The following is a 26,431-nucleotide window of genomic DNA, read 5'->3' as shown; positions in this document are numbered from 1 at the left end:
TTTTGAATATTGTAACCTCCCCACAAGAAAATATTAATTAAATGATGAACCATGAACCAAGTGTAACCTCCGCACAATAATAATAATTAAATGAATTTTAAATATTGTAACCTCTGAACAAAATTGGCTCCCATTTATAATCTGTGTGCAGAAATGCATTCACATTTAATGTTCCCATAAAATTCTTTTCTCATTTAATGTTAAGTTCTAAACAGAAAAATTCCTAAACACCAAAATAATAAAAAAAATTTACTAACCTGGTACATTTTATGACGACAACCACGCTGCGCCTCGCCCTGTATTCTGAATAAAAAAAAGGCAAAAATTCTTACCTCAATAAAAACTGCAAATGTATCTGCTCTTGCATAAAAATTTTCGGCACAGCTCCGTGCAATGCTGGCCTTTGCGTTGTGACTAGTGAAAGAAATTAATTATTCATTGGATAAAATCTTTAAATTGAAATGAATGCTTTTTTTCTTTTTTAAAAAAAATTACTTTATATTATGAAAATTATTATTGGGGCATTTTTTTTGAAAGAAATTAAATGACAATTAATACACATTACTAGATATGCGCAAGGCTGCTTCTTTACCTTATACAACAATACTCATCCTCCAGAGTCCTGACCAGAGTCCCGAGCAGGGCAGACAGCCGACTACCGCCGACTCACGCAGACTACTCAAGACTACTGTCGACATGCGCAGACAAGCGCAGACTAGCGACAAGCAACAACTAACGACATACTGCTCTCTGGTCAGAGACTCTCCTATGCCTTGCCTATTGTAGGCAGCGCATATAGCGCATACCTCACCTCTTACAATATTAAATTGTAGTTGAATAATTAATCTTTTAATTAAAGGAATATTTTGTGTACAGAGAAATTAAATCTTGATTTATAACTTGGAATTTTTAATCAATATGCTCTTTGCGTCAGAATCGGCTTAAATGTACGACTAACAATGTCGCTTTTCGTTTATTTCAAGCGTCAAATTCGCATCGCAATTTCTTGGGATGGACTGTGTATTGCGATGCAACCAACGCCACTCTTTCTGTGATTTTTCATGTTATCGACTGCGTAAGAAATAATATGGGGTGTCCATTTAAAAAAAAGAAAACGTAAGTTTGTGCTGGAACTTATATTAGCCTGCGTTTTACTTTTATGAGCCCCAGCCTTACAGTCATACCCAGGAAAGCTGTTTTTCAGTGTCTGTTGTTGTACTGGAGATATCTGTGCTGAAACGTTTAAGAGGACCACCCTGTACATTAGTAAATGTGTTGTGCCTGTTGTGTCAGACATGTATGTGACAATGAGGATAATGGATGGTGGACGCTACATGTGTAGTGTTCGACAAGCTGAGAATTTGGTATAGATAGGAAGCGTATCCAGACAGCCGAAGCAGTTAAGGCGACTACTCGCGTAAATCGGGGTTCGAATCCCGGTCCAGCACAAATTTTCACATACCGCCATTGAATGTAATTCAGTGCCTAATTCCAGCTGAGGTCTGCATTTCTCTTAACTAAGTGTTACAATAAGCTTAATTTAATTTGACATTTATTACTACAAGTAAGTACCACTTTTGAACACATGGGTTTCTACGCAGCGCTTTCATGAAAAGTTGTTCCTATAGTGTGTAATTTGTGCCACAGTAGATGATAATTAAAAATTGGGAACTGGACCTGTCCTGTGAGTTCTGAGCACTTCTTTCCCAGCGACGATCCACATTCTGCGTACCCCACTTTCCCTACACCCCCTGGGATGGGGTTTCATGGTGTTGCACACAGACTTTCCCAGCCATTGTTTGGTCGTGGTTTGAAGGGTGAGTTGTTGTCCGTGGTAGGAATGGCGATATTGTGGCTCTTGAAAAACCAAACACTGCGGCTGCCTTGGTTACGAGCACCAACAATCTGCCATCGTTCGAATTCACAGAGCTGCAACATAGTGCACAGAACTAAGCTGAACACTGATCTGACCACGGCTCATATTTGTAACACACGGATGCCGAAGGCTGTCAAATGCATTGACGGAAAAAAATCGCAGCACCAAAAAGGAGTTGTGCGACATAAACGAAAGTTCGTAGGCGTGTTTCTACATCTGAAAGACAAGGTCGGTTCAAATTTCGCACCAGTCGCATAGAAGTGGCGATAGTAGCGCAACTATGAGGATGCGGATCAAATTTGCTTTAAATACCAGGTGGAGAAATATGAAACCGGAATTTGGTTGCAGTAATTACATCTCTCTTCTTTTGGAACTGATAAACAACATTTTATTCAAAATAATCTCCATTGCTATCTATACATTTCTCCCACCTCTCCGGCAGGCTATGCCACGCCAAAAAAAACCGTTCTTGTTTTGAAGCAAACCAGTCAGCGAGCCATTTCCGTACATTTTAATACGAAGCGTTGTTCAGCGAGAGCGTGTCCCAGTGATGTAAATAGATGATAATCGGATGGAGCCAAGTCTGCAGAATAAGCCGCATGGTCTAGTATTTCCCAACTTAATGCCTCGATCGTTTCCCAGGCCCGTTTTGCTGTGTGTGATGGGGCGTTATCATGGAGCAATATGACTTTGTTGCATTTTTCTCGTTTTTCACATAATTCTCAATAAATCGATCATTTGCTTTTGGTAGCGATCAGTGTTAACGGTTTCACCACGTTTTAGCAGCTCATAATAGATTACACCCTTCTGATCTCACCCACGACTTGGGTCAACCGAGTGTAAAAGCGGTATAGATAATTACAAGCAGTTCTACCAATCATCACTAGATAGCGACTACTTCGTTTTTACAGCGGTGGGGGGACTTGAATTCATCAAAGATCAGTCAGTTTACACTTTAACTTCCATGCCACGCCTCTCTCTGCTCATATTCTCATCCCCCCTCCTACTCTCTCCTTACTTCTCCTCTTCCCTCCTCTCCATGTCAGTTTCCATCTGAATTTTCGTTAGAGTATCGTTTAAAACATTTGAAGTAAATCCGTCAAGATCTTTTCGAGATTTTCCCTATATTACATATGTTACGAAAATATATAGCCTACGTCTATCGAAATGTTCTTTAGAGAACCGTGTACAAATTTGTAGCTAAACGGTGAAGAAGTTTTCGCAATTTTCCGTAACAACATTTCCCCTTTGCGTATCACAAACATATATATAGTCAAACTGATTTTTTGTTACAAAAACATTTGTCAGCAGAATTGTCAAACTGAACGGAAAGTTTATTTTATTTTCAATACCAAAAATACTACTACCATCCACAGTTACGAACACAGAAAAAAGAAAAAAAAAGACAAATCGGTCAAGCCGTTGTCAAGTGACGATCTTTCACAGCTGATTTTAATTTCCGGCTTTTCCAGAGCATTTTTGAAAAATTTCCTTTCATGTAAACTTTCTCCTAACAATAACGAACACGATCTCTCTCTCTCTCTCTCTCTCTCTCTCCCTCTCTCTCTCTCTCTCTCACACACACACACACTCACTCACACACACACACACACACACACAAACCAAATGGGTCTAGCATTTCTCAGGCAATGATCTTTCACACATGCAACAATTGCTTTTTATTTACATAGATACACACAAACCTTTCTCGTCAATCGGTCTACCTGTTGATGAAATCCGTACAAACATTTCGACAGCAGTTCCTCAAATTCAAACGTTAATATAGACAGAAATTGTGCCGGTGGACTTTAATTTGTGTATGTATAGACAGTAGAAGACAACGTACATAGATTCGTCGTTAAAAAAAATACACGCTTAGCTTTTACGCTCAGTACTCTGCGTTTTATGAGGAAATAGTCCGCCCTGGTAGCAGAGGGGTCAGCGTGACAGACTGTCAATCCTAAGGGCCCGCGTTCGATTCCCGGCTGGGTCGGAGATTTTCTCCGCTCAGGGACTGGGTGTTGTGTTGTCCTAATCATCATCATTTCATCCCCATCGACGCGCAGGTCGCCGAAGTGGCGTCAAATCGAAAGACCTGCACCAGGCGAACGGTCTACCCGACGGGAGGCCCTAGCCACACGACATTTCCATTTTTTTTTATGAGGTAATCGAGGTTGAAAGGAGAACGATCCCCTACTGGTGCCGTAGTGTGTGATTTGCCCTGTTTTGTAAAACAGGCCTTTTGGTAACAAGACGGTCAGAATAGCTGAGCCCCTGGGGCAGCATTGTCTTCTTTCTAAAGCGATTTGGTCTTGCAGTGGATGTCGATGGTTTGCCTGGATTCACCCATGATTTACGACGCCTAAGATCCATTTTTCATCATTTGTCACTATTCGATGAAGAAACGACCTACTTTTCTATCTGGCGAGCAGCATTTCACTAGTGGTCTTTCGAGTTGCTTGTTGTCTGTCATTCAGTTCATGCGGAAACCCATTTCCCCACTTTTTGCACCTTTAAGAGAAACGGCCTTCTGTGTCACATTCAGTTGTTCCACGAGTTCCTGTTGAGTTTATGATCTTTATCCAGTAAGACCTGCAATTCGTCGTCTTCGAACTTCTTCGGCCGCTTCCCGCTCTCCTCGTTTCTCACGTCAAAAACACAACTTCTGAATTTTTTTAACCACTCTAAACACTGTTTTCCCAAGAGGACGTTCGCCGAAAACTTCGGAAAGCATTCGATGCGATTCTGCAGCAGTTTTCTTCAAATAATAACAGGAAACTAATGCTGTTCGCAAATCCTAGTTCGTAGGCACAAAACTCGACATGTTTAAGGGTTTGAAACAGATACCGGTGTATGGAACTTGGGTTACTGTGAGTTGACATTCGTCGTCAGCCATTACAGGAAGCAGATGGCGCTGCGGACGCAATCTCACGGGCCCTATGCTGGCTGCTAGAACCACCTATTGGGAAATTCCGTTTTCATACTTCTACACCTGGTACACGCTATATCGGTCGTGAGCATTAGTTACATTTGAGATTCGACTTCGTGAGTTTATCTTTGTCAACAATGCCCTTGAGGCGACAAAGACGCAGTTATTAACACTTGACTGACTTTGAACGTTGTCGTGTAATAGGGATACGAGAAGCAGGATATTCTATCTGAGATATTGCAGAAATACTTGGCAGGAATGTAGGCCACTCTGCATGTTTATTGGCGGCGGTGGTCACGAGAATATACGATCGCTAGAAGACCGGGCTCTCGGACGACCACGCCGCATTGCCGATTGACATTAAGTGCATAGTGACGGATGCTTCACCACCAGGCCGTGACACGGCGTGAGCTGTGAGGCACTGCTGGTGCCGCTGGCGACCTCGTGGCAGTCAACGTGTTAAAGGGCAACATAAATTTCGCCCACTGTAATGTATGACGTGACTGCTCTCGAAAATTTTCTTAAGTGACATACAAAGTAGATAACGGTCGAAACTGATTGTTGTTACCGATATGTGTCAACTGCGGTTGGTTCTATGGTTATGAAACCAAAAGCCAATAAATACGTAAAATACCAAGTATCAGCTCTACCACCTTCAGTTGTTACGTCACCAGGCGTGCTGTTACGCGCAACGAAAGGTTAATTCACGCTGCTCTCCGCTCTGACGTCACTCTGGAAGCCCCAGACATCTGAGGTCCACTTAAAGGGTCGGACTTTAATTGCCCCGCACAACTTACACGTTTCTTTCTTTGTAAAAACAATATCTTTACCACCATAAAACAAAAAGGAAAAAAGTTTGAACTTGATTTTAGAAACATCAACTCGTTCCTTGTGTTTGGGGACTTATATTCACATTAAGTGCTATGAGATTCTACATCCTCCTGCCCCAGGAGCCGAGCTATTGTGACAGTCTTGTTACCAAAAGACATTTTACAAAGCAGGGCAAATCACACAGTACTGCGCCAGTAGGGAATCGTTCTCCTTTCGACCTCAATTTCCTTATATGCCGCAGAGTACTGAGCGTAAAAGCTATGCATGTATTTATTTTTTTAACGACGAATATCTGTACGTTATCTTCTACTGTCTATACATACACAAAATAAAGTCCATCGCCACAATTTCTTTCTGTCTTAACGTTTGAATGTCAGGAACTAATGTAGAAATTTTTATATGACGAATATCTGTACGTTATCTTCTACTGTCTATAAATACACAAAATAAAGTCCATCTACACAATTTCTGTCTGTTATTATCGTTTGAATCTCAGGAACTAATGTAGGAATTTTTATACGAATTTCATCCAGGTAGACCGATTAACGAGAAAGGTTTGTGTATATCTATATAAATAAAAATCTATTGCTGCGTGCGTGAAACATCATTGCCTCAGGATGGCTAGACCCATTTGGTTTGTGTGTGTGTGTGTGTGTGTGTGTGTGTGTGTGTGTGTGTGTGTGTGTGTGTGTGTTCGTGTTCGTTATCATCAGGAAAAAGTTACCATGAAAGGAAATTTTTGAAAAATACTCCGGAAAAGTCGGAAATTAAAATCAGCTGTGAAAGATCGTCACCTGAAAACGGATTGACCGATTAGGTTGATTTTTTGTCTTACGTTCGTAATTGTGGATGATAGTAGCATTTTTGGTGTTGAATACAAAAGAAAAAGCTTTCCGTTCAGTCTGACTATCCTGTTGCCAAATGTTTTGTAACAAAAAATCTGTTTGACTATATATACGTATGTAATACGCAAAGAGGTAACGTTGCTACCGAAAATCGCCAAATGTTCTTCACCGTTTAGCTACAAATTAGTACATGGTGCTCTAAAGAACGTTTAGATGGACATAGGCTATTTACTTTGTTATATATGTAATATATAATGTGGAAAATCTTGAAAAGATCTTGACGGATTGACTTCAAATTTTTTTAGACTTTACTCTAATGAAAATTCAGATGGAAATGGACATGGAGAGGAGGGAGGAGGAGATGTGCACAGAGACTGGGAGAGGGCATGAGAAGATGAGCAGAGAGAGGGGTGGCACGGAATTTAGAGAGTAAACTGACTGATGAATTCAAGTCCCCCACCGCTGTGAAAACGAAGCAGTCGCTATGTAGTGATGATTGGCAGAGCTGCTTGTATTCATCATCCATACCGAATACACACTCAGCTGACCCAAGTCGTAGGATAGCGATATGTACATTACAGACGGCACTAGTATCGTGTACTCAAAATATAAAAGGGCAATGCACTGACGAAGTTGTCATTGTTACTCAGGTGATTCATCGGAATAGGTTTATGACGGAAATTAATAGACTTTGAAAGCGGAATGGTAGTAGAACTAGACGATGGGACAATACACTTCGAAAATCGTCAGCGAGTTCAATATTCCGAGACAGATAGTGTCAAAACTGTACCGAGAATACCAAATTGCAGGTATTACCTCTCAACACGGACAATGCAGTGGTCCACGACTTTCACTGTACGACCGATAGCAGCGGCGTTTGCATAGAGTTGTCATTGCTAACAGACAAGCAACACTGCGTGAAATAGGCGCAGATATCAATATGGGACGTACGACGAACTTGTCCGCTAGGGCAGTGTGATGATATTCGGAGTTAATGGGTTATGGCAGCAAACTACCGACGCGATTGCCTTTGCTAACAGCACGATATCGCTTACAGTGCCTCTCCTGAGCTCATGAACCCTAGCCGAGTGGAAAACCGTGGCCTCGTCGGATGAGTCCCGATTACAGTTACTAACAGCTGATGGTAGAGTTTGTGTGTGGCGCAGATCCCACGAAACCACGTACTCATGTTGTCAACAAGGCACCGTAATGGTCTGGCCTGTGTTTGCATAGAATGGACTGGGTCTTCTGCTCGAAAACTGAACGATCATTGACTGGAAATGGTTACGTTCGACTGCTTGGAGACCATTTGCAGCTATCCATGAACTTCAATTTCTGAAGCAACAATCGAATTTTTATGGACGACATGCTCCAAGTCTCCAGGCCACAGTTGTTTTGAATTTTGGCCACGTATATTCCCTACAGCAACCCTATTGAACATTTATGGGACATAATCTGGAGGTCATTTCGTGCACACAATCCTGCAACGGCAACACTTTCGTAATTATGAACGGTTATGGAGGCAGCATTGTTCAGTATTTCTGCAGGAGATTTCCAACGACTTTTTGAGCCCATGCCGCGTCCAGTTTCTGCACTACGCCGGGCAAAAGCAGGTCCTACACGATATTAGGCTATATCACATAACTTTCGTCACCTCAGTGTTCCGGTCGCGTTCTTTTTTGTCTGTGTGTGAAGGCTTACCTCAAAAACTACTGTAGGGATTTTGGTAGTGTTTTCATGAGTGGACAGACTGCTTCACGAGGAAGATTTGTCGGCACAGAAACCTGGCGCTATGGCCGTCCGACTGGATGCTTAGTGCTGCCCGAACGAACTCTGGGCTGGTCGATGGTTGCACAATAATTCATTACACAAAATTAACAGCTCCCTCATGTGAGAATAAACAACAAATATGAAATTGCGCCGTCTGGGTCGTGGAATAAGTAATTCAAAACTTTTATCTTTTATGCATGTGGAACACTGCGGCTGTGATGAATAAACGTTTTCATTTTTATAGATTTGATTCTAATTGCGTTTTTGCCTGGAGTTTATTTAAGTTTTATATGAGAGTTTTATTTTACATTTTTAATTTTTTCGTAATTAGTTTTATTGTCTATAATTTATGTTGGCCTTATATCTTTGTTTTATACTCATCATGGCTTTACCACTCGTACTATGGATATGTGTTATTTAGTGTCCCAGTGTTATTACTATGCCCGTTTTCTTGCTTTAAAATGTGAACAAAGTTTTCTATGTACTTTTTGTGCTTTAGGTCGGGTAGTTCGTTCAGTAAATTTGAAGGGTTCCTGTATGCATATGAATGTATCTCGGTTTCCTCAAGAACGTTCCTGAATGTTCTCTTCTGCGTAATATGGAGGATTTCTAGCGCTTCGTTTACAGATTTTACGTTGTTTTTCTGTTTGTAGGTGTTGAAAAGATGTGGACGGAGTATTTCCACTTTCTCTGGGGTACTCTTTGTAGACATTTTTGACGTTTCTACCGGTCTGTCGCATGTAATATTTATGGCATGTGTTACAATAAATTTTGTAAATGCCAGGGTTTTTGTGCATGGGAATTTTCGAACTGTCTTTGTGAATTTTGTGTTTAACTCTGTGTGTTTTGATATGCAAAGGTGATGTCGATTTTGTCGAATTAGGATGTAACCTTACTGACATAGGCAAAACACATGAGGCAAAGAATCAGTTATACCCCAAAATGAAATTTACCATAGAACACGAAACTAACGAACAATGAACTTTCTCGACCAAACTATTAAGAACACTAAAAACAGACATTGCTTCGAAATATACAGAAATCCTACCACAACAGACTGTATTATCAGTGTAGATTCATGTTATCCAGAAGCCGTCAAACTCGCACGCTTCCACACAATGCTTAACAGATCAATAAATTTACCACTAGGAGACGAAGCAATTCAGAAGGAAATAAAAATGTTAGAGTACGTAGCCCAACAGAACGATTATGACCCCAGAATTGTAAAACAATCATACTACAATAAAACACAACCAGAAAGGCACAATGTACATACACACAACAAAAAAGAAGAAAACAAAATACATACCTACAACTTATCTAGAAAACATCTAGAACAAAATTAACGAATTGTTCAACAAAACCGACATCGCCTTTGCATATTAAAACACACACAACATCAAACACAAAATTTACAAAAGCAGCCCGAAAATTCCCAAACACGGGTAAATTCTGGTGTCCGATTCCACTCGTAGACTTTGAGCAACGCCGTCGTACCAGATGTAAGGACGCAAGGACGCTACATAGTAGCAGTCGTTGAAAGCAACTGATGATATCTGTAAACAAACGAATGCTGTATACGATAAAATTACAATCACAATTCACGCGATTATTTATTTAGAGCTGAAAGTAACAACAAGCCAAAAGAGAATATTGTGTGTGTGTGTGTGTGTGTGTGGGTTTGAAATAAATTATTGCCGTAATTTATGCGATGAAGAAAAGCATAGAGAACATTTCAATTCCACTACAGTACAGCACATGGCGAAGAAATATTATAAAATAACATTAATTTATGATTATAATTATTTAATGCAACGGCGATACCGCGGGAAAATGAGGGCTATGGGCGAGGAGAAATTGTAATGCAGCACAACTATGGGAAAATGAAATAAATAATAATTTGTATGAAACACTAGCATGAAATATAGAAAAAGCGACACAGAAATCCTAAAAAAGCCACTACACAAAAAACGAAAACTCACAAAAGTAACAAATACTGGAATTAATAACTAGGATTGACCTATATAATTCTAGTTACCGTTTTCAATATTAGTTACTTTTTCGCTGTAGTTAACAGAGCAGTTCTAATGCGGAACTCCTATTATATTGCAGTGTACACAAGTGCCGGGAAACCGGTCTAAATGGTGAACCATAGAGTAGTTGGAATCGGTAACGAGAATTAATTTACGAGGGTTGGAACTTTAATAGTGGCAACTATTTATTTTCATTTTTGGAACACAACCAACTACCAGCTTAGAGACAGAAGTAATGACACTTTCTGCAGGACCTGACCATCATTTTGCAGGACAATGCTCAAGCGCGTACAGAACAAGCTGTTACTGATTTGTTTGACTGATGGGGCTGCTGAGTGCTATACCACCTACTGCACTCCCCTGACTTTGAGCCCTCCTGAGTTCAACTCAGTTTCTAAACTGAAGGAAACGCTTCACGGCATTCGCTTCAGAACTGCTACAAATTCGTCGGGCAACAGACCGCGCCGCTCGATCTGTCACACAACTGGCACTGCTAAGAGTATCCTACGACTTCCACATCGCTGGCAACGGGTTGTACACAATGCTAGTGATTACCTTGAAGGTCAGTAAAACTTTGATACACGTATCTATTTTGCACGAGCTGTAAATAAGTAGTTGCCACTATTAAAGTTCCAACCCTCGTATGTAGGTGATCATTACTAGATACCGATTCCAACCATCCGATGGTTCATAATTTTGGTCATGTTTCCAGTAAGTGTGTGAATCCTGTTTTTGTAGGTGTTCTGGAGTTCTTACTGGTCTCTGAATTACTGCAAAAATATAACAAATATTTTAGTTACCGGTCCCAAGTTTTTTACTTTTTCTTAGTAGTGAAGAAAGTAATACCGTATGTAGAAATCCTTTAACACTGTAATGTATACACATGTCACAAAAACGGTCTAAATAACGAACCGCAGAATGACTGGAATCGGTAACTAGAATTAACCTATATAGGTCAATTCCAGCTACCGTTTCCAATATTCGTTACTTGTTCGCAGTAGTTCAGAGAGTAATTAATAATGGTAAAACTCTATTGCATTTCAGTGCACAGTGCTGCTGGAAAAACGATCTAAATAATGAATCATGAAATGACTGGACTCGATAATTATAACTGACGTATATTGCTTAAAGCTAGTTACCGATTCCAATATTTGTTAATTTATGTGAATTTTCGATACTTTTATACTGGCTACTCTTCCAGGTTTTCTGCGTCGATATCTCCACATTACATGGTACTGTTCTTGTTATGTTTCACGTATGTTACCATTTATTTCATTTTCCGTTGTTGTGTTACATCTTAGTTTCTCCATGCCCAATATCCCAACTTTCCCGTGGTAGTCCTTTTAGATTCAATAATTATTATTATATATTGACGCTATTTTATATTATGGACTTCACCGCGCGCTGTACTGCAATAGATTTAAAGCGTAGCCGGCCGGTGTGGCCGTGCGCTGCAGTCTGGAACCGCGTGACCGCTACGGTCGCATGTTCGAATCCTGCCTCGGGCATGGATGTGTGTAATGTCCTTAGGTTAGTTAGGTTTAAGTAGTTCTAAGTTCTAGGGGACTGATGACCTCAGAAGTTAAGTCCCATAATGCTCAGAGCCATTTGAACCATTTTTTAAAAGCGTATCTGCGCTTTTTTTACTCGCATAAATTAAGATATTAATTTATTCCATGCGGATATATTTCTCTTTTTCTGTTATTTACTTTTATTGCCTTCTTTTCTATATATTTCTTGGCTAAGTAATTAATCACGTGACCTGTGATTGCAATTTTATCGTATGCTACTTTCGTTTGTTTGGAAGATGATCAGTTACTTTCAAAGATTGCCACTACGTAGCGTCTTTGCCTTAGACATGACGTTACTGCTCAAAGTCGACGGATGGAATCTGACACTAGAACTGACCCCCATACACAACAACCCTGGCATTCACAAACTTTCGCTTAACACACACCACAAATTTTCTACGTAGAACAGACCGGTAGAAACTTCAAAATTAGCTACACAGAGTACACCAGAGAAAGTGAAAACATCCCATCCACATTTTTTCAACATCTACAAGCAGAAAACACAACGTAAAACCTGTAAATGAAGCACTACGAATCCTCCATATTACGCAGAAGGGAACATTGATGAACATCATTGAGGAAACAGAGATATATTCACATGTGTACAGCAACCCTACAGATTTACTGAACGAATAAACCGACCTAAAGCACAAAAAGTACCTAGAAAAGTTTATTCACATTATAACGCAAGAAAACAGGCAAAGTAATAACTCAGAGAAGCTAAATAACACATCGGTAGTAACAGCGATAACCGCATGAAGAGTATAAAGCAAAGACGTAACACCAACATAAATCATAGACAATAAAAACTAATTACGAAAAAATTAAAAATGTAAAATAAAACTCTCTTATAAAACTTAAATAAACTCCAGGCAAAAACGCAATTAGAATCAAATCTATAAAAATGATAAAAAACAACTAATTTTCACGCATCACATATTTATAAACATATGTAAACATATGTAAACATGTAATATCGCTGATCCACTGTCATTAAAGTTATCAGAAAAAAAATGGTTCAAATGGCTCTGAGCACTATGGGACTTAACATCCTCGGTCATCAGTCCCCTGGAACATAGAACTACTTAAACCTAACGAACCTAAGGACAGCACAGAACACCCAGTCATCACGAGGCAGAGAAAATCCCTGACCCCGCCGGGAATCGAACCCGGGAACCCGGGCGTGGGAAGCGAGAACGCTACCGCACGACCACGAGCTGCGGACAGTTATCAGAAAAGTAGCTTATATGGAAATCAACTAAAATCGGGTATACACCTCAGGAACGATGTTACATGTAAGGTATAAACACATAACGATGTTTTACAGCTTTTCGGTTCGTAGTTACAGACTATTACATTAAGATCATCGCTTACCTATGTATTTAACAGAGCGCCTGTTAGTGGTAATATGCCGAAATGGGCTAATTGTGAATGATATAAAATAAAAGTAATTTACTGAGCAGTGTAGCTGGCTATTATTCGTTATAACCATGACATAAAAAGACATATTTTACACTCCGAGCACCAAAGAACAAAAGATACGAGGAGCAGGTTTTGTTGACTACAGTTCTACTGTTTAAAACCTGAATGCTGTATTTTTGCACTTGTAGTATCACAAATAAAACGTAGTGCCTCAGTATTAATGGAACTTGGAACAAAAACTTCCTTTCTATATGATGTCGAAAAGTGACATTTCTGAGACCTTGGCTGCGCACAAAAAACAAACTGATTTTTGCATAGTCGGAAACAGCAACCAGCCAGCCACTGCTAATTATTTGCACAAATAGCCCCTTTACCGGTTGCGAACCGACAGGTTCATCTTTGGGCTGCTATTCACGATTATATTACATTTGTTGTTACTAAAATAGCCAACAGCTAATGTAAACAACGACAAATGTAATATAAGCGTGAACAGCCATCTGAAGATAAACCTGACTGTTCGAAACCGATAACGGCGCTATGTGTGTCAATAGATATTATTAACAGTGGCTGGTTGCTGTTTTCTTCTCTACAACAATCAACTTCGAAAAACTTTATTATTGACAATTAGAGCTAGTTAGTTTCCTGATAAGGCACTTAGAACGTTTCTAATAAAATATTTATTTTGTAATTTGTCTTATTGTTTTAGCCTTCATGCGGTGAGCAGCATTAATTCTGTGGTATCAGAACACCTCTTCAATTTTTTGAATACATATCAGTTATGTACAAATGAGATACAATGTTTTTTCATTCCTCTAACGTATGTCAGACTTGGCACTTACAACGTTTTCCATTTCCGCTCTTCAAAGGATCGCGCTACCCAGTAATGTTCCACGTCGCAAAGGGCGCCAGACAAAATGCCACTCGAAATAAGACTTGCAATCTTGTTCGTTGATGTGATCGATTCCCACGATAAAGCACATCTACACTCGGCGCTCGGGGCTGACAGCATTGGAAAATGTGTGTTGGGAGTTCTTTCACATGTGAAGGTGCATTATTGATCGGCCGCCAAGTTCTTCAAGACATGGACATTCTTTGGGCATTGTGTCGACAAATCGAGTTTTCCGATCTGAGCGCGTGTGAGTATCGACCGTGAGTGGGGCAAAAGTGTACTGCGATGGGGAGCTAGTTGAGTGGAACAAAGTTACAATGAATACCGTTGTTACTAAAAGTGAGTTAAATGTCGACGTAAAGTACGAAGTGGGAACTATGAATTGCGAGGAAAGAGTAATAAGAAAAACATTGTATACAAGGGGGGATCAAAAAGTTTCCATTGGAGGTCCTTGGAGCAACGTACATGCACGCAGCGAGACTTCGATGCGTGTTTGTAAGTACCGACCTGTATGGAAGGGATTAGTGTAGCATTAGTGTCTTTCCGACGTGCATGCGATAAATGCTGAAACGTGACCTATCGCGACGCTGTTGCCAAATGCGTCCAAACAGGACCAAGGTGCTGCTATTCTTTCCTTGGCAATCACCAGTAGACAACCATCGGAGAATGAGCAATGTGTAAGAGGCAGCATGTCTGTCGAAAACCACAGTTGTGGAATGGTGCCGTGAATTTCCGTGCTGGTCGCAATTCGATGGAAGACGCTGGTCTATCGGGAGGTCATCCTCACCCATCACACACAAATGCGACACGGTTAAGGACCCACCCTATAGTCTTGACCTCTCCCCTTACGATTATCGCGCCTTCAGTCCGCTGGAAATGGCCTTGAAGGGTCGACTAATCGGACGAGGATGTGCAGCAGGCAGTTAAAGACTAATCCACCCAATAGTACACGATGTTTTACGAAAGGGTTATCTTCAACCAGGTGCGTTGGTGAGATGATTGCCTCAATGCTTACGCGATTTTGCTTGACTGGACACCAGTTTGCACTTTACGGCCTTCAGACGGAAATTTATTGATCGCTAATTATAAATTACGTTCCGAGCTTAAGTCTTTCAGATGACCAACTGTTCACGCATGACAAAACATGTAACTGCCATAATTTCTGCATGAACTGAGCTCCATTACTTGTCATGGGGAATATTCCGGAATGATACTTGTTGTTGTTGTGGTCTTCAGTCCAGAGACTGGTTTGATGCAGTTCTCCATGCTACTCTATCCTGTGTAGGCCTCTTCATCTCCATGTAACTACTGCAACCTACATCCTTCTGAATCTGCTTGGTGTATTCACCACTTGGTCTCCCTTTACGATTTTGACCCTCCTTGCTGCCCTACAATACTTAATTGATGATCCCTTGATGTCTCACAACGTCTCCTAGCAACCGGTCCCTTCTTTTAGTCAAGTTGTGCCACAAATTCCCCTTCTCCCCCGTTCTATTCAGTACCTCCTCATTAGTTACGTGATCTATCCATAAAATCTTCAGCATTCTTCTATATTTCAAAAGACTACATTCCATTATCCTCATTTTGCTTTTGTTGATGTTCATCTTATGTCCTCCTTTCAAGACACACTGTCCATTCCGTTCAACTGCTCTTTTAGGTCCTTTTTACTGTCTCTGACAGAATTACAATGTCATCGGCAAACCTCAAAGTTTTTATATCATCTCCGTGTATTTTAATTCCTACTCCAAATTTTTCTTTTGTTTCCTTTACTGCCTGCTCAATACACAGACTGAATAACATCGGGATAGGCTACAACACTGTCTCACTCCCTTCCCAACCACTGCTTCCCTTTCATGCCTCTCGACTCTTATAACTACCATCTGGTTTCTGTACAAATTGTAAACAGCCTTCTCTCCCTATATTTGACCCTTGCCACCTTCAGAATTTGAAAGAGAGTATTCCAGTCAACAATGTCAAAAGCTTTCTCTAATTCCACAAATACTAGGAACGTAGGTTTGTCTTTCCTTAATATATCTTCTAAGATAAGCCGTAGGGTCAGTATTGCCTCATGTGTTCCAACATTTCTACGGAATCCAAACTGATCTTCCTTGAGGTCGGCTTCTACCAGTTTTCCCATTCGTGTGTAAAGAATTCTTGTTAGTATTATGCAGCCGTGACTTACTAAACTAATAGTTCGGTTATTTTCACACCTGTCAACACCTGCTTTCTTTGAGATTGGCATTATTATATTCTTCTTGAAGTCTGAGGGTACCTTGCCTGTCTCATACCTCGTGCTCACCCGATGGTAGAGTTTTGTCAGGGCTGGCTCTCCCAAGGCTATCAGTAGTTCTAATGGAATGTTATCTACTCCCGGGGCCTTGTTTCGACTTAGGTCTTTCAATGCTCCGTCAAATTCCTCACGCAGTATCATATCTCCTATTTTATCTTCATCTACGTCTTTTTCCATTTCCATAATATTGCCGCTGCACAGACCTTCTGTGTATTCCTTCCACCTTTCTGATTTCCCTTCTTTGCTTAGAACTGGTTCTCCGTCTGAGCTCTTGATATTCATACAAGTGGTTCTCTTTACTCCAAAGGTCTCTTTAATTTTCCTGTAGGCAGTATCTGTCTAAACCCTAGTGATATATGCCTCTACATCCTTACATTTGTCCTCGAGCCATCCCTGATTAGCCATTTTGCACTTCCTATCGATTTCATTTTTGAGACGTGTGTTTCCCTTTTTGCCTGCTTCATTTTCTACATTTTTATGTTTTCTTCTTTCATCAGTTACATCAACATCTCTTCTGTTACCCAAGTATTTCTACTAGCCCTTGCCTTTTTACCTTCTTGATCCTCTGCTGCCTTCACTGTTTCATCTCTCAAAGCTACCCATTCTTCTTCTACTGTATTTCTTTCCCTCGTTCTTGTCAATCATTCCCTAATGCTGTCTCTGAGATACTCTGCAACCTCTGGTTTTTTTTCAGTTTATTCAGGTCCCATCTCCTTAAATTCCCACCTTTTTGCAGTTTCTTCAGTTTTAATCAACAGTTCATAGCCAATAGATTGTGGTCAGAATCCACATATGCCCCTGGAAATGTCTTACAATTTGAAACCTGGTTCCTAAACCTCTGTCTTACCATTATATGATCTATCTGAAACCTTCCAGTGTCTGCAGGCCTCTTCCAGGTATAAACCTTCTTTCATGATTCTTAAGCAAAGTGTTAGGTATGATTAACTTACGCTCTGGGCAAAATTCTACCAGGCGGCTTCCTCTTTCATTCCTTACCCCCATTCCATATTCACCTAATACTTTTCTTTCGCTTCCTTTTCCTACTATCGAATTTCAGCCCCCCACGACTATTAAATTTTCGTTTCCCTTCACTATATGAATAATTTCTTCAATCTCATCGTACGTTTCTTCAATCTCATCATACATTTTTTCAATCTCTTCGTCATCTTCGGAGTTGGTCTGCATATAAACTTGTACTACTGTGGTGGGCAAGGGCTTCGTGTCTATCTTTGCTACAATAATGTGTTCACTATGTTATTTGTAGTAGCTTACACGCGTTCTTATTTTTTATTCATTATTAAACCTACTCCTGCAGTACCCCTATTTGACTTTGTATTTAGAACTCTGTATTCACCTGACCAGAAGTATTGTTCCTCCTGCCACCGAGATTCACTAATTCCCACTATATCTAACTTTAACTTACCCATTCCCCTTTTTAAATTTTCTAACCTACCTACCCGATTAAGGGATCTGACATTCCACGTTCCGATCTGTAGAACGCAGTTTTGTTTCTCCTGATAACGACGTCCTCCTGGGTAGTCCCCGACCAGAGATCCGAATGGGGGGCAATTTTACCTCCGTAATATTTTACCCAAGAGGACGCCATCATCATTTAACCACAGAGTAAAGTTGCATGCTCTCGGAAAAAATTACGGCCGTTGTTTCCTCTTGCTTTCAGCCGTTCGCAGTACCAGCACAGCAAGGCCGTTTTGGTTAGTGTTACAAGGCAGATCAGTCAATCAGCCAGACTGTTGCCCCTGCAACTACTGAAAAGTCTGCTGCCCCTCTTCAGGAACCACACGTTTGTCTGGCCTCTCAATAGATACCCCTCCGTTCGTGGTTGCACCTACGGTACGGCTATCTGTATGGCTAAGGCACGCAAGCCTCCCCACCAACGGCAAGGTCCATGGTTCATAAAAAATATTTTTGCAGAAGAAGTGATGAGTGTAAGTGCTGACTTGAAGCGTCGTTATTTAAAATTTTTTGTCTTGTTAGACTTCCCTTAAAAGTGCTTCTGGCTACCTAATATAACCCCCTACATCATTCTGTCAGTTACATTACAACTGACAACTCTGGAAACTGCACTGATCAAAAGACCTAGTGGAAAATGACTTTGGGCGTCTGTCATACTTCACTGAGCAATAACTGAGAACTGAATGTGTTTCCAGATTATACCATTACCCGTCACACATTAAGTACGCAACAAAACATTATACTCTCTATTGTTTTCATAGCAATACTGTAACTAAAAATCATTCATCCGGTCATCATAGATGTTTTTCTTTGTACTTTGAGGGATCCAGCGTGGGCATTTATCACTGCCTGAGGCTAGATGACATGCTCCGTGTAACTCTACGGAGGTCATCCTGTGGTATCCGTTCCCATTCTTCAAAGGGAGCCCATGAGAGTTCTTGGAGAGAGGAACAGGACGATCACGAACATATCTGCCAGGCATATCCCACATTCGCAAGATGGGGTTTAACTAGGGACTCACCGTTTGGCATTCCATTACTTCAATGTCCAAGCTTAGCTGACGCCCGCCGCATGGACCCTTGTTAAGAAGAACTCAGGGCCACACCATATGGTCCAACAGGTTCTTTTCTATGTACTGCCTGGCGATAACGCGACCATGAACAACAAGATCCGTATGGCTGTTAGCGCTGAATCCTCCCCACAACATCAAATACCCTTGGAAACATGTCTAATTCCTCGACAGTTGGCAGGCACCACTCACCACGGGTTTCCGCGTACGAACACGGCCATGACATTTCGTCTGTGAATAAAAAGTGTCGCCAGTGACGTAGTTTCCAGTTGACATGGGAACGGCGTAACTGAAGGCGAGCTGCAAAATATTGTCTTGTCAAACAGAATATTCGAACAAGACATCTGGAACGTAAGGTCCTTTCACGTAACCTGTTCATTACAGTCTGATCGGACATAGCGGCTCCAGTGGCCCATCTGAGATCGTGTTGCTGAAACGTCCCCTTAGAAAAATTGAAGCCCCTTACGTTATCATCAATAAACTGACACACAATAATTTTTAGCGCAACGCAATCTGACTTTCAAAAATCCATACAAAAGAATGGCCCTGACTAACAATAACCAATACCTTTCATGAATCACTTACCTCACAAAAATCTTCGTTACTCGAACTACTGCAATACAGTGAGCGCCAATACTGCCAGCTAAATAAAAGATTCTAACTACTGAAGGCACTAACTACTGATAGACATAGTTAGCAAATGAAAGATTTTGATAGAGAACAAACAATGTATTTATGTTAATAGTGTTCGAAAGTCATTATATATATATACACAGGGTGAGGAGTCACCTAACATTACCGCTGGATATATTTCGTAAACCACATCAAATACTGACGAATCGATTCCACAGACCGAACGTGAGGAGAGGGGCTAGTGTAATTGGTTAATACAAACCATAAAAAAATCCACGGAAGTATGTTTTTTTAACACAAACCTACGTTTTTTTTAAATGGAACCCCGTTAGTTTTGTTAGCACATCTGAACATATAAACAAATACGTAATCAGTGCCGTTTGTTGCATTGTAAAATGTTAATTACATCCGGAGATATTGTAACCTAAAGTTGACGCTTGAGTACCACTCCTCCGCTGTTCGATCTTGTGTATCGGAGAGCACCGAATTACGTAGGGATCCAAAGGCAACTGTGATGGACCTTAGGTACTGAAGAGACTGGAACAGCACATTACGTCCACATGCTAACACCTTTTTATTGGTCTTTTTCACTGACGCACATGTACATTACCATGAGGGGTGAGGTACATGTACACACGTGGTTTCCGTTTTCAATTACGGAGTGGAATAGAGTGTGTCCCGACATGTCAGGCCAATAGATGTTCAATGTGGTGGCCATCATTTACTGCACACAATTGCAATCTCTGGCGTAATGAATGTCGTACTCGCCGCAGTACATCTGGTGTAATGTTACCGCAGGCTGCCACAATACATTGTTTCATATCCTCTGGGGTTGTAGGCACATCACGGTACACATTCTCATTTAACGTACCCCACAGAAAGAAGTCCAGAGGTGTAAGATCAGGAGAACGGGCTGGCCAATTTATGCGTCCTCCACGTCCTATGAAACGCCCATCGAACATCCTGACAAGGGTCAGCCTAGTGTTAATTGCGGAATGTGTAGGTGCACCATCATGCTGATGCCACATACGTCGACGCGTTTCCAGTGGTACATTTTCGAGCAACGTTGGCAGATCATTCTGTAGAAACGCGATGTATGTTGCAGCTGTTTGGGCACCTGCAATGAAGTGAGGACCAATGAGGTGGTCGCCAATGATCCCGCGCCATACATTTACAGTCCACGGTCGCTGTCGCTCTACCTGTCTGAGCCAGGGAGGATTGTCCACGGACCAGTAATGCATGTTCCGTAGATTCACTGCCCCGTGGTTTGTGAAACCCGCTTCATCGGTAAACAGGTAGAACTGCAACGCATTCTCTGTTAATGCCCATTGACAGAATTGCACTCGATGATTAAAGTCATCACCATGTAATTGCTGATGTAGCGACACATGAAACGGGTGAAAGCGGTGACGATGCAGTATGCGCATGACACTACCTTGACTCAGTCCACCGGCTCTCGCAATGTCCCGTGTACTCATGTGTGGGTTCATGGCAACAGCAGCTAACACACCAACTGCACCCGCTTCTCCTGTGACGGGCCTGTTACGGACCTGTTTGCGTGCTACGACCATACCTGTTGCATACAGTTGGCGGTAGATGTTGTGCAATGTGCGGCACGTTGGATGTTCTCTGTCCGGGTACCGTTCTGTATACACCCTGCAGGCTTCAGCTGCATTTCGTCGACACTCGCCATAGATGAGTATAATCTCCGCCTTTTCAGAGTTCGAATACACCATGGTCACAGTTCCTACAACACTACACTATCACAGACGTGTGGTAACACGGTGTACTACAGTTGGTCTGCGTGCGGAGACGAATGCAGAATAACAATAGCAGCAAGCGCTACATGCGGACACTGCGACAGCTAGACCAAACCACAACAGTGCACTACAGCCACACTCGTAAACACGGTCGTCATCGTAAACATGTCCCTGTAGATGCTGCTCGCCGACCGTGGCCCGTGTTTGTTACAACACGCAACTGAACGTCGGAGGTTTCAAGCGTCAAATTTAGGTTACAATATCTCCGTATATAATTAACATTTTACAATGCAACAAACGGCACTGATTACGTATTTGTTTATATGTTCAGATGTGCTAACAAAACTAACGGGGTTCCATTTAAAAGAACGTAGGTTTGTGTTGAAAAACATCCGTGCATTTTTTTATGGTTTGTATTAACCAATTACACTAGCCCCTCTCCTCACGTTCGGTCTGTGGAATCGGTTCGTCAGTATTTGATGTGGTTTACGAAATATATCCAGCGGTAACGTTAGGTGACTCATATATCAGTTCATGACATCGAGTGTTACAAATTTACTGTCTCTGATGGACACACGTCCAGATCGTCCGCTCTCAAAACTGTGCAATCTCTCTTCTCACATCCACCACTGCTGGCGGCTCACCTCCAACTGCGCAACGCTACGCGCTGTTTACAAAATGGCTCTGAGCACTATGGGACTCAACTGCTGTGGTCATAAGTCCCCTAGAACTTAGAACTACTTAAACCTAACTAACCTAAGGACAGCACACAACACCCAGCCATCACGAGGCAGAGAAAATCCCTGACCCCGCCGGGAATCGAACCCGGGAACCCGGGCGTGGGAAGCGAGAACGCTACCGCACGACCACGAGATGCGGGCCGCTGTTTACATCCAACTGCCCAACACTACAATAGCGAATATTACAACAATGCCAACCAGCCACAGACTGCACACAGCACAGCCAGTGATTTTCATACAGAGCGCTACGCGTCGTTACCAATATAAAAACCTAAACAGCTTACTTACATTGTAAGTGCACTGGTGGTATCCATACGATGCTGTAAGGCAGACATGGCTGGGTATCGGTCGTCACGTGGGGATGCAATGCGTCGGCGACCTTGTCTAACCCGCCCTGTATCCCTACAGTGTGTCCACAATCTGTGGATGAGACATGGAGAGACCCTTGGCATCTGAAGCAACGCGACCGAAAGGCCGTCCGTTTTTAATCAGACCCCCTTGCAACTTAACCTGCATATACTTGGTTGAATACAACGTCCACAAATGACAACTGCCATATGCGTACTTGACTAGAAAACACTGGAGCACCAGTACTCGCTTCCTCCTTTTGTGTTCATCTGACACTTTAAGGCAGAGCGCAGCCAATAGATGGTGAATGAGTTTAATTGTTGCCTACGTTGAAAGCGAAGATCTCAAGCCAAGCAATAAGACCACTGGTTTCGGCTGTATCAGGATAGATTTAACACACCGGACGCCTATACAAGTGTTCCCATAATTCCTTTGAACAGTTTATAGCAAAATGCAGGGGCGTGAAGTCGGTAATAGATACAACGTACTGTTTCCTACCATATACATCGCGCGAAAACGCCACAACGAGAAATCGCTAATACGGAGGTTTACGACAATCATTCTCCCGTCGCGCCATTTGCGCATGGAACACGGAAGGGGAGTTCAGATAGTGGTACCGGAAGTACCTTCCTCTACACACCGTCAGGAGTGTACAAGCAACCGCCAAAATGGAGAGAAAAATGAACTGACGTTCTAGGGGATATTACGAAAAGCTGGCATAATGTGTGAAAGTAATTGTTCCTTTTCTGACTGGTAAAATATGGTTTAATGTCGCAGGGCCGTTGTAACTAATGACCGTCTCAGTTGCGCTGAGGCGCGAGCTGACGGAAGGCCCCTCCCACTTGCGACAGTGAAGGAAGCGGTCGCGTGTGCCGTCCTCTTCAGTGTGCCACCTTTCACTGTTCGCGTGCGCGCGGCCCACTGTTTATTTCAAAGCGCACGCCATCTGCTCCGCTGCGACCTCGTTCGTGAAACCAGAATCCCGAATGATTGGGAGTGCGCGCAACAGATATAGCAACTCTGCCTGGCTCTGCTGCCTTGTTACGCAGATTTCGTCCTTGACAGATGTGCTTCTTTAGTACTCATCTCAGAAGCATGACATCACGCTTGTCGTGAACGGATGGCTTCCGCCGATAGAGCTTTGTACCGTCAGTCAGCGGCGCCAAAGTCGTTTAGCTTACTCTACTCACCTAGGTCTCTCCTGCAGGCGAACATGTCATCAAAAAAGGTAAGTTCGGTAAATACGTTGCAGTAAACGATAACTATTGTCCTGGTCACACACACACGGCAGAAAATGAGCATTCTTGACGCCGGCTATCTGCATGCTTCACCTATCCGATAAAATCTTACGTGTGGAAGACGCGTTAACAGGGCTTCGCGTGACATAGTGTCATACCGTTTGGCATTAGGGCCTACCAGTTTATCTCGGCTGTGACGCAGCATTACCTGTACACTTTTTATCCCACTCGTAATCCGACAGGACGGCAGTGATAGGCAAAAGACAAACCAGCATATTTACCTGTCTTGTAACTCTGTTCTTTACGACGGACCGACCGGGGTGGCCGAGCGTTTCTAGGCGCTACAGTCTGGAACCGCGCGACCGCTACGGTCGCAGGTTCGAATCCTGCCTCGGGCATGGATGTGTGTGATGTCCTTAGGTTAGTTAGGTTTAAGTAGTGCTAAGTTCTAGGGACTGATGACCTCAGCTGTTAAGTCCCATAGTGCTCAGGACCATTTGAACCTTTACGACGGACACTTCTACATCTGTTTGGTACAGAACTCTATATTTTTTCAGTAATCCATTTCCTCTGCTCAAAAGCGTATCACAGCATACTATTTAAGCAAACATGACGTTATTGAAAAGTAACACAAAACTAACTTTACTCTAGTAGCACGCAGCGGAATTACTTGGGTAACATGTTGAAGGGATATGCACGGAACAAGACTGTACTCGTAGATCCAGTAACACACATATCACTTCCAATCACACCTCGTATTGCAGCAAGTTAAAGTTTAGTAAAATTAAGTATGCTCCGAACATCGGAGACAAGCTGTATAAGTAGTTTTGTGGTTAGAATTACTGCATCATCTTTCAGCCCACATTTGCTCTCACATTAGAGGTTCACTTTCTATGCACCTCCATTAGGATGAAGCAACTAAAATTGGCAGTCAAGCTAACACCGCTCTCAGGATTGACAACACTTGACACCCTATGACTACTCATTTGCCATCAGAGGCTACATCTGTTACAGTATCATATTTTATGGTACCTCTCTCAATATGGACCACACAAATCGTTGTGTTCATTCCGCAGCACAGGAGATCCCAGAGACACCTGTTCTGGATGGCCAATATCCCTAAGCTCCAGCATTATTAAAACAGTGGAACAGATTATTAAAACACCATCTATTGAATACCTAGCAGTCAAAGTGGCTTCTGAAAAGGAAATGGGTCGTCGGAGACGCACGGAATATTACGGCTAACATTTTAATCTAGAATTCCAGGTAGGCCCTACATCTATTACAGGTATCCAGTGGCTGCTACACTCCGAGTGGCATATGTTCGATTGAGCGGTGATGTGGCCTCTATTAATGAACGCGCCTCAGTCCAGTATTATACTCTGTATACACATCTAAGATGAAAGCTTTTCTACCACTAACTGTTAAGCAATTTCAGTACAATATGCGGACGATACAAGCCAATATTCAACAGCCACGACTCTACAGGATATATGTTATAGACTACGTCGCACTGCCGTATCACTTGGAAATTGGCTTATGGATAAATGGTCTAGCACCCCGCAAATATCAAGTAGTTGTGTTTATTCGCACAACTCCTAAAAATAAAACCATACATGTCAGGTATATATCCAAGAGCAGCGTCGTCGTGTCCCATAGGACCAACCCACTGGCTTGGAGATGTTGATTTAAAAATGCACAAACATTCATACGCCTATGTGTGGGAGCTCCATCTTGCTAATAATTGTAATCTGTGGATTCTCCTCTGCACTATTACAATTCTTATTGATGTACCGCTGTGCAGTAATTATAGCCGCTTGTAATCGTGATATTCGTTTTGAATTACCCTGCACAAAATGCAGTACTGCTGTGTGAGACTGTGTCCATAAGCAATGCCTACAAAGCCGCCCAATGTTCTGCTCTTCGACACAGTGCACATCTGGCACCAGTTCTTGGTAAGTTGTTTAGGAGAATCCACAGATGGAGCCTCACGTGGTTCAGAAATTAACTGACTTACAAGAGCTGATTCGGACCAATCGTTTCTTACTGAAACAAATAACGCGCTCCTGAATAGTAAACGGTATGTATCCTTAAAAGTTTTCCGGACAAATCGGCACTTCGAAATTTATTTTTCTCAGTTACTCAATTCGTACAATGACCGCAATTGAAACGCAATACTTTAACAACGTATTGCAGGCAACGGTGCTTATATGTTATATGTATAGGGTGGCCAGAATAAGTCTGAAAAGCTTGTAAGCGTGTTGCCGTGGAGGTTGTGCTGAGAAATAACCGTTACGAAAAAAATCTATCCTTTGCACCTCTTCCGAGTTACTTAGCACTGACGTCAGCTAATCAGGTCGTTGCGCGAGCAGATTCAAGCACCTGCACACTCTAAAATGCTGTAATGCAAAGATGTGTCCGTGAGTTACTGCTTGTTGAAATTCTCATTGCCAATGAAAATGTGCCTTTTTCGGAAGTGATAAATCTAAGCTAGGTGAGCAAAAGCTAAGTTTGTTCGGTCTGAGGAACCTAAGCAAAGAATACGTTCGGCGACACCGCCTCTGGCAGGCTGTTTGAATTTGTGCGTGCGACGACCTGATTGGCTAACTTCCATGTTAAATAACTAGCAAACGGCGCAACGCATCGAGTTCTTTTCTGAGCAGTTATTTCTCAGCGCAATCTCCTCTGCAACACCCTTACAAGTTATTCAGACT

At 42.0% G+C, this 26,431-nt stretch overlaps 1 protein-coding gene across 4 annotated transcripts in view; it reads left to right on the top strand.

The window, feature by feature from the left end:
* Window positions 1-26,431, top strand: part of LOC126237240 (lactosylceramide 4-alpha-galactosyltransferase-like) — a 543,469-nt gene that overhangs the window by 157,289 nt on the left and 359,749 nt on the right. For 2 of the 4 annotated variants that reach the window (XM_049947147.1, XM_049947142.1), the window contains exon 1: window positions 23,599-23,707. The exons of the other annotated variants lie outside the window; for them this stretch is intronic. In XM_049947147.1, coding sequence (XP_049803104.1) covers window positions 23,600-23,707 — 108 coding nt within the window. In that variant the 5' untranslated portion in view covers window position 23,599. Of the gene's footprint in view, window positions 1-23,598; window positions 23,708-26,431 lie in introns of those variants that run through there. 4 annotated transcript variants of the gene reach the window in all.

The sequence above is a fragment of the Schistocerca nitens genome, chromosome 2 (assembly GCF_023898315.1).
Source record: "Schistocerca nitens isolate TAMUIC-IGC-003100 chromosome 2, iqSchNite1.1, whole genome shotgun sequence".
Classification (NCBI taxonomy): Eukaryota; Metazoa; Arthropoda; class Insecta; order Orthoptera; family Acrididae; genus Schistocerca; species Schistocerca nitens.
This window is presented reverse-complemented; position numbering and strand designations above follow the sequence as displayed.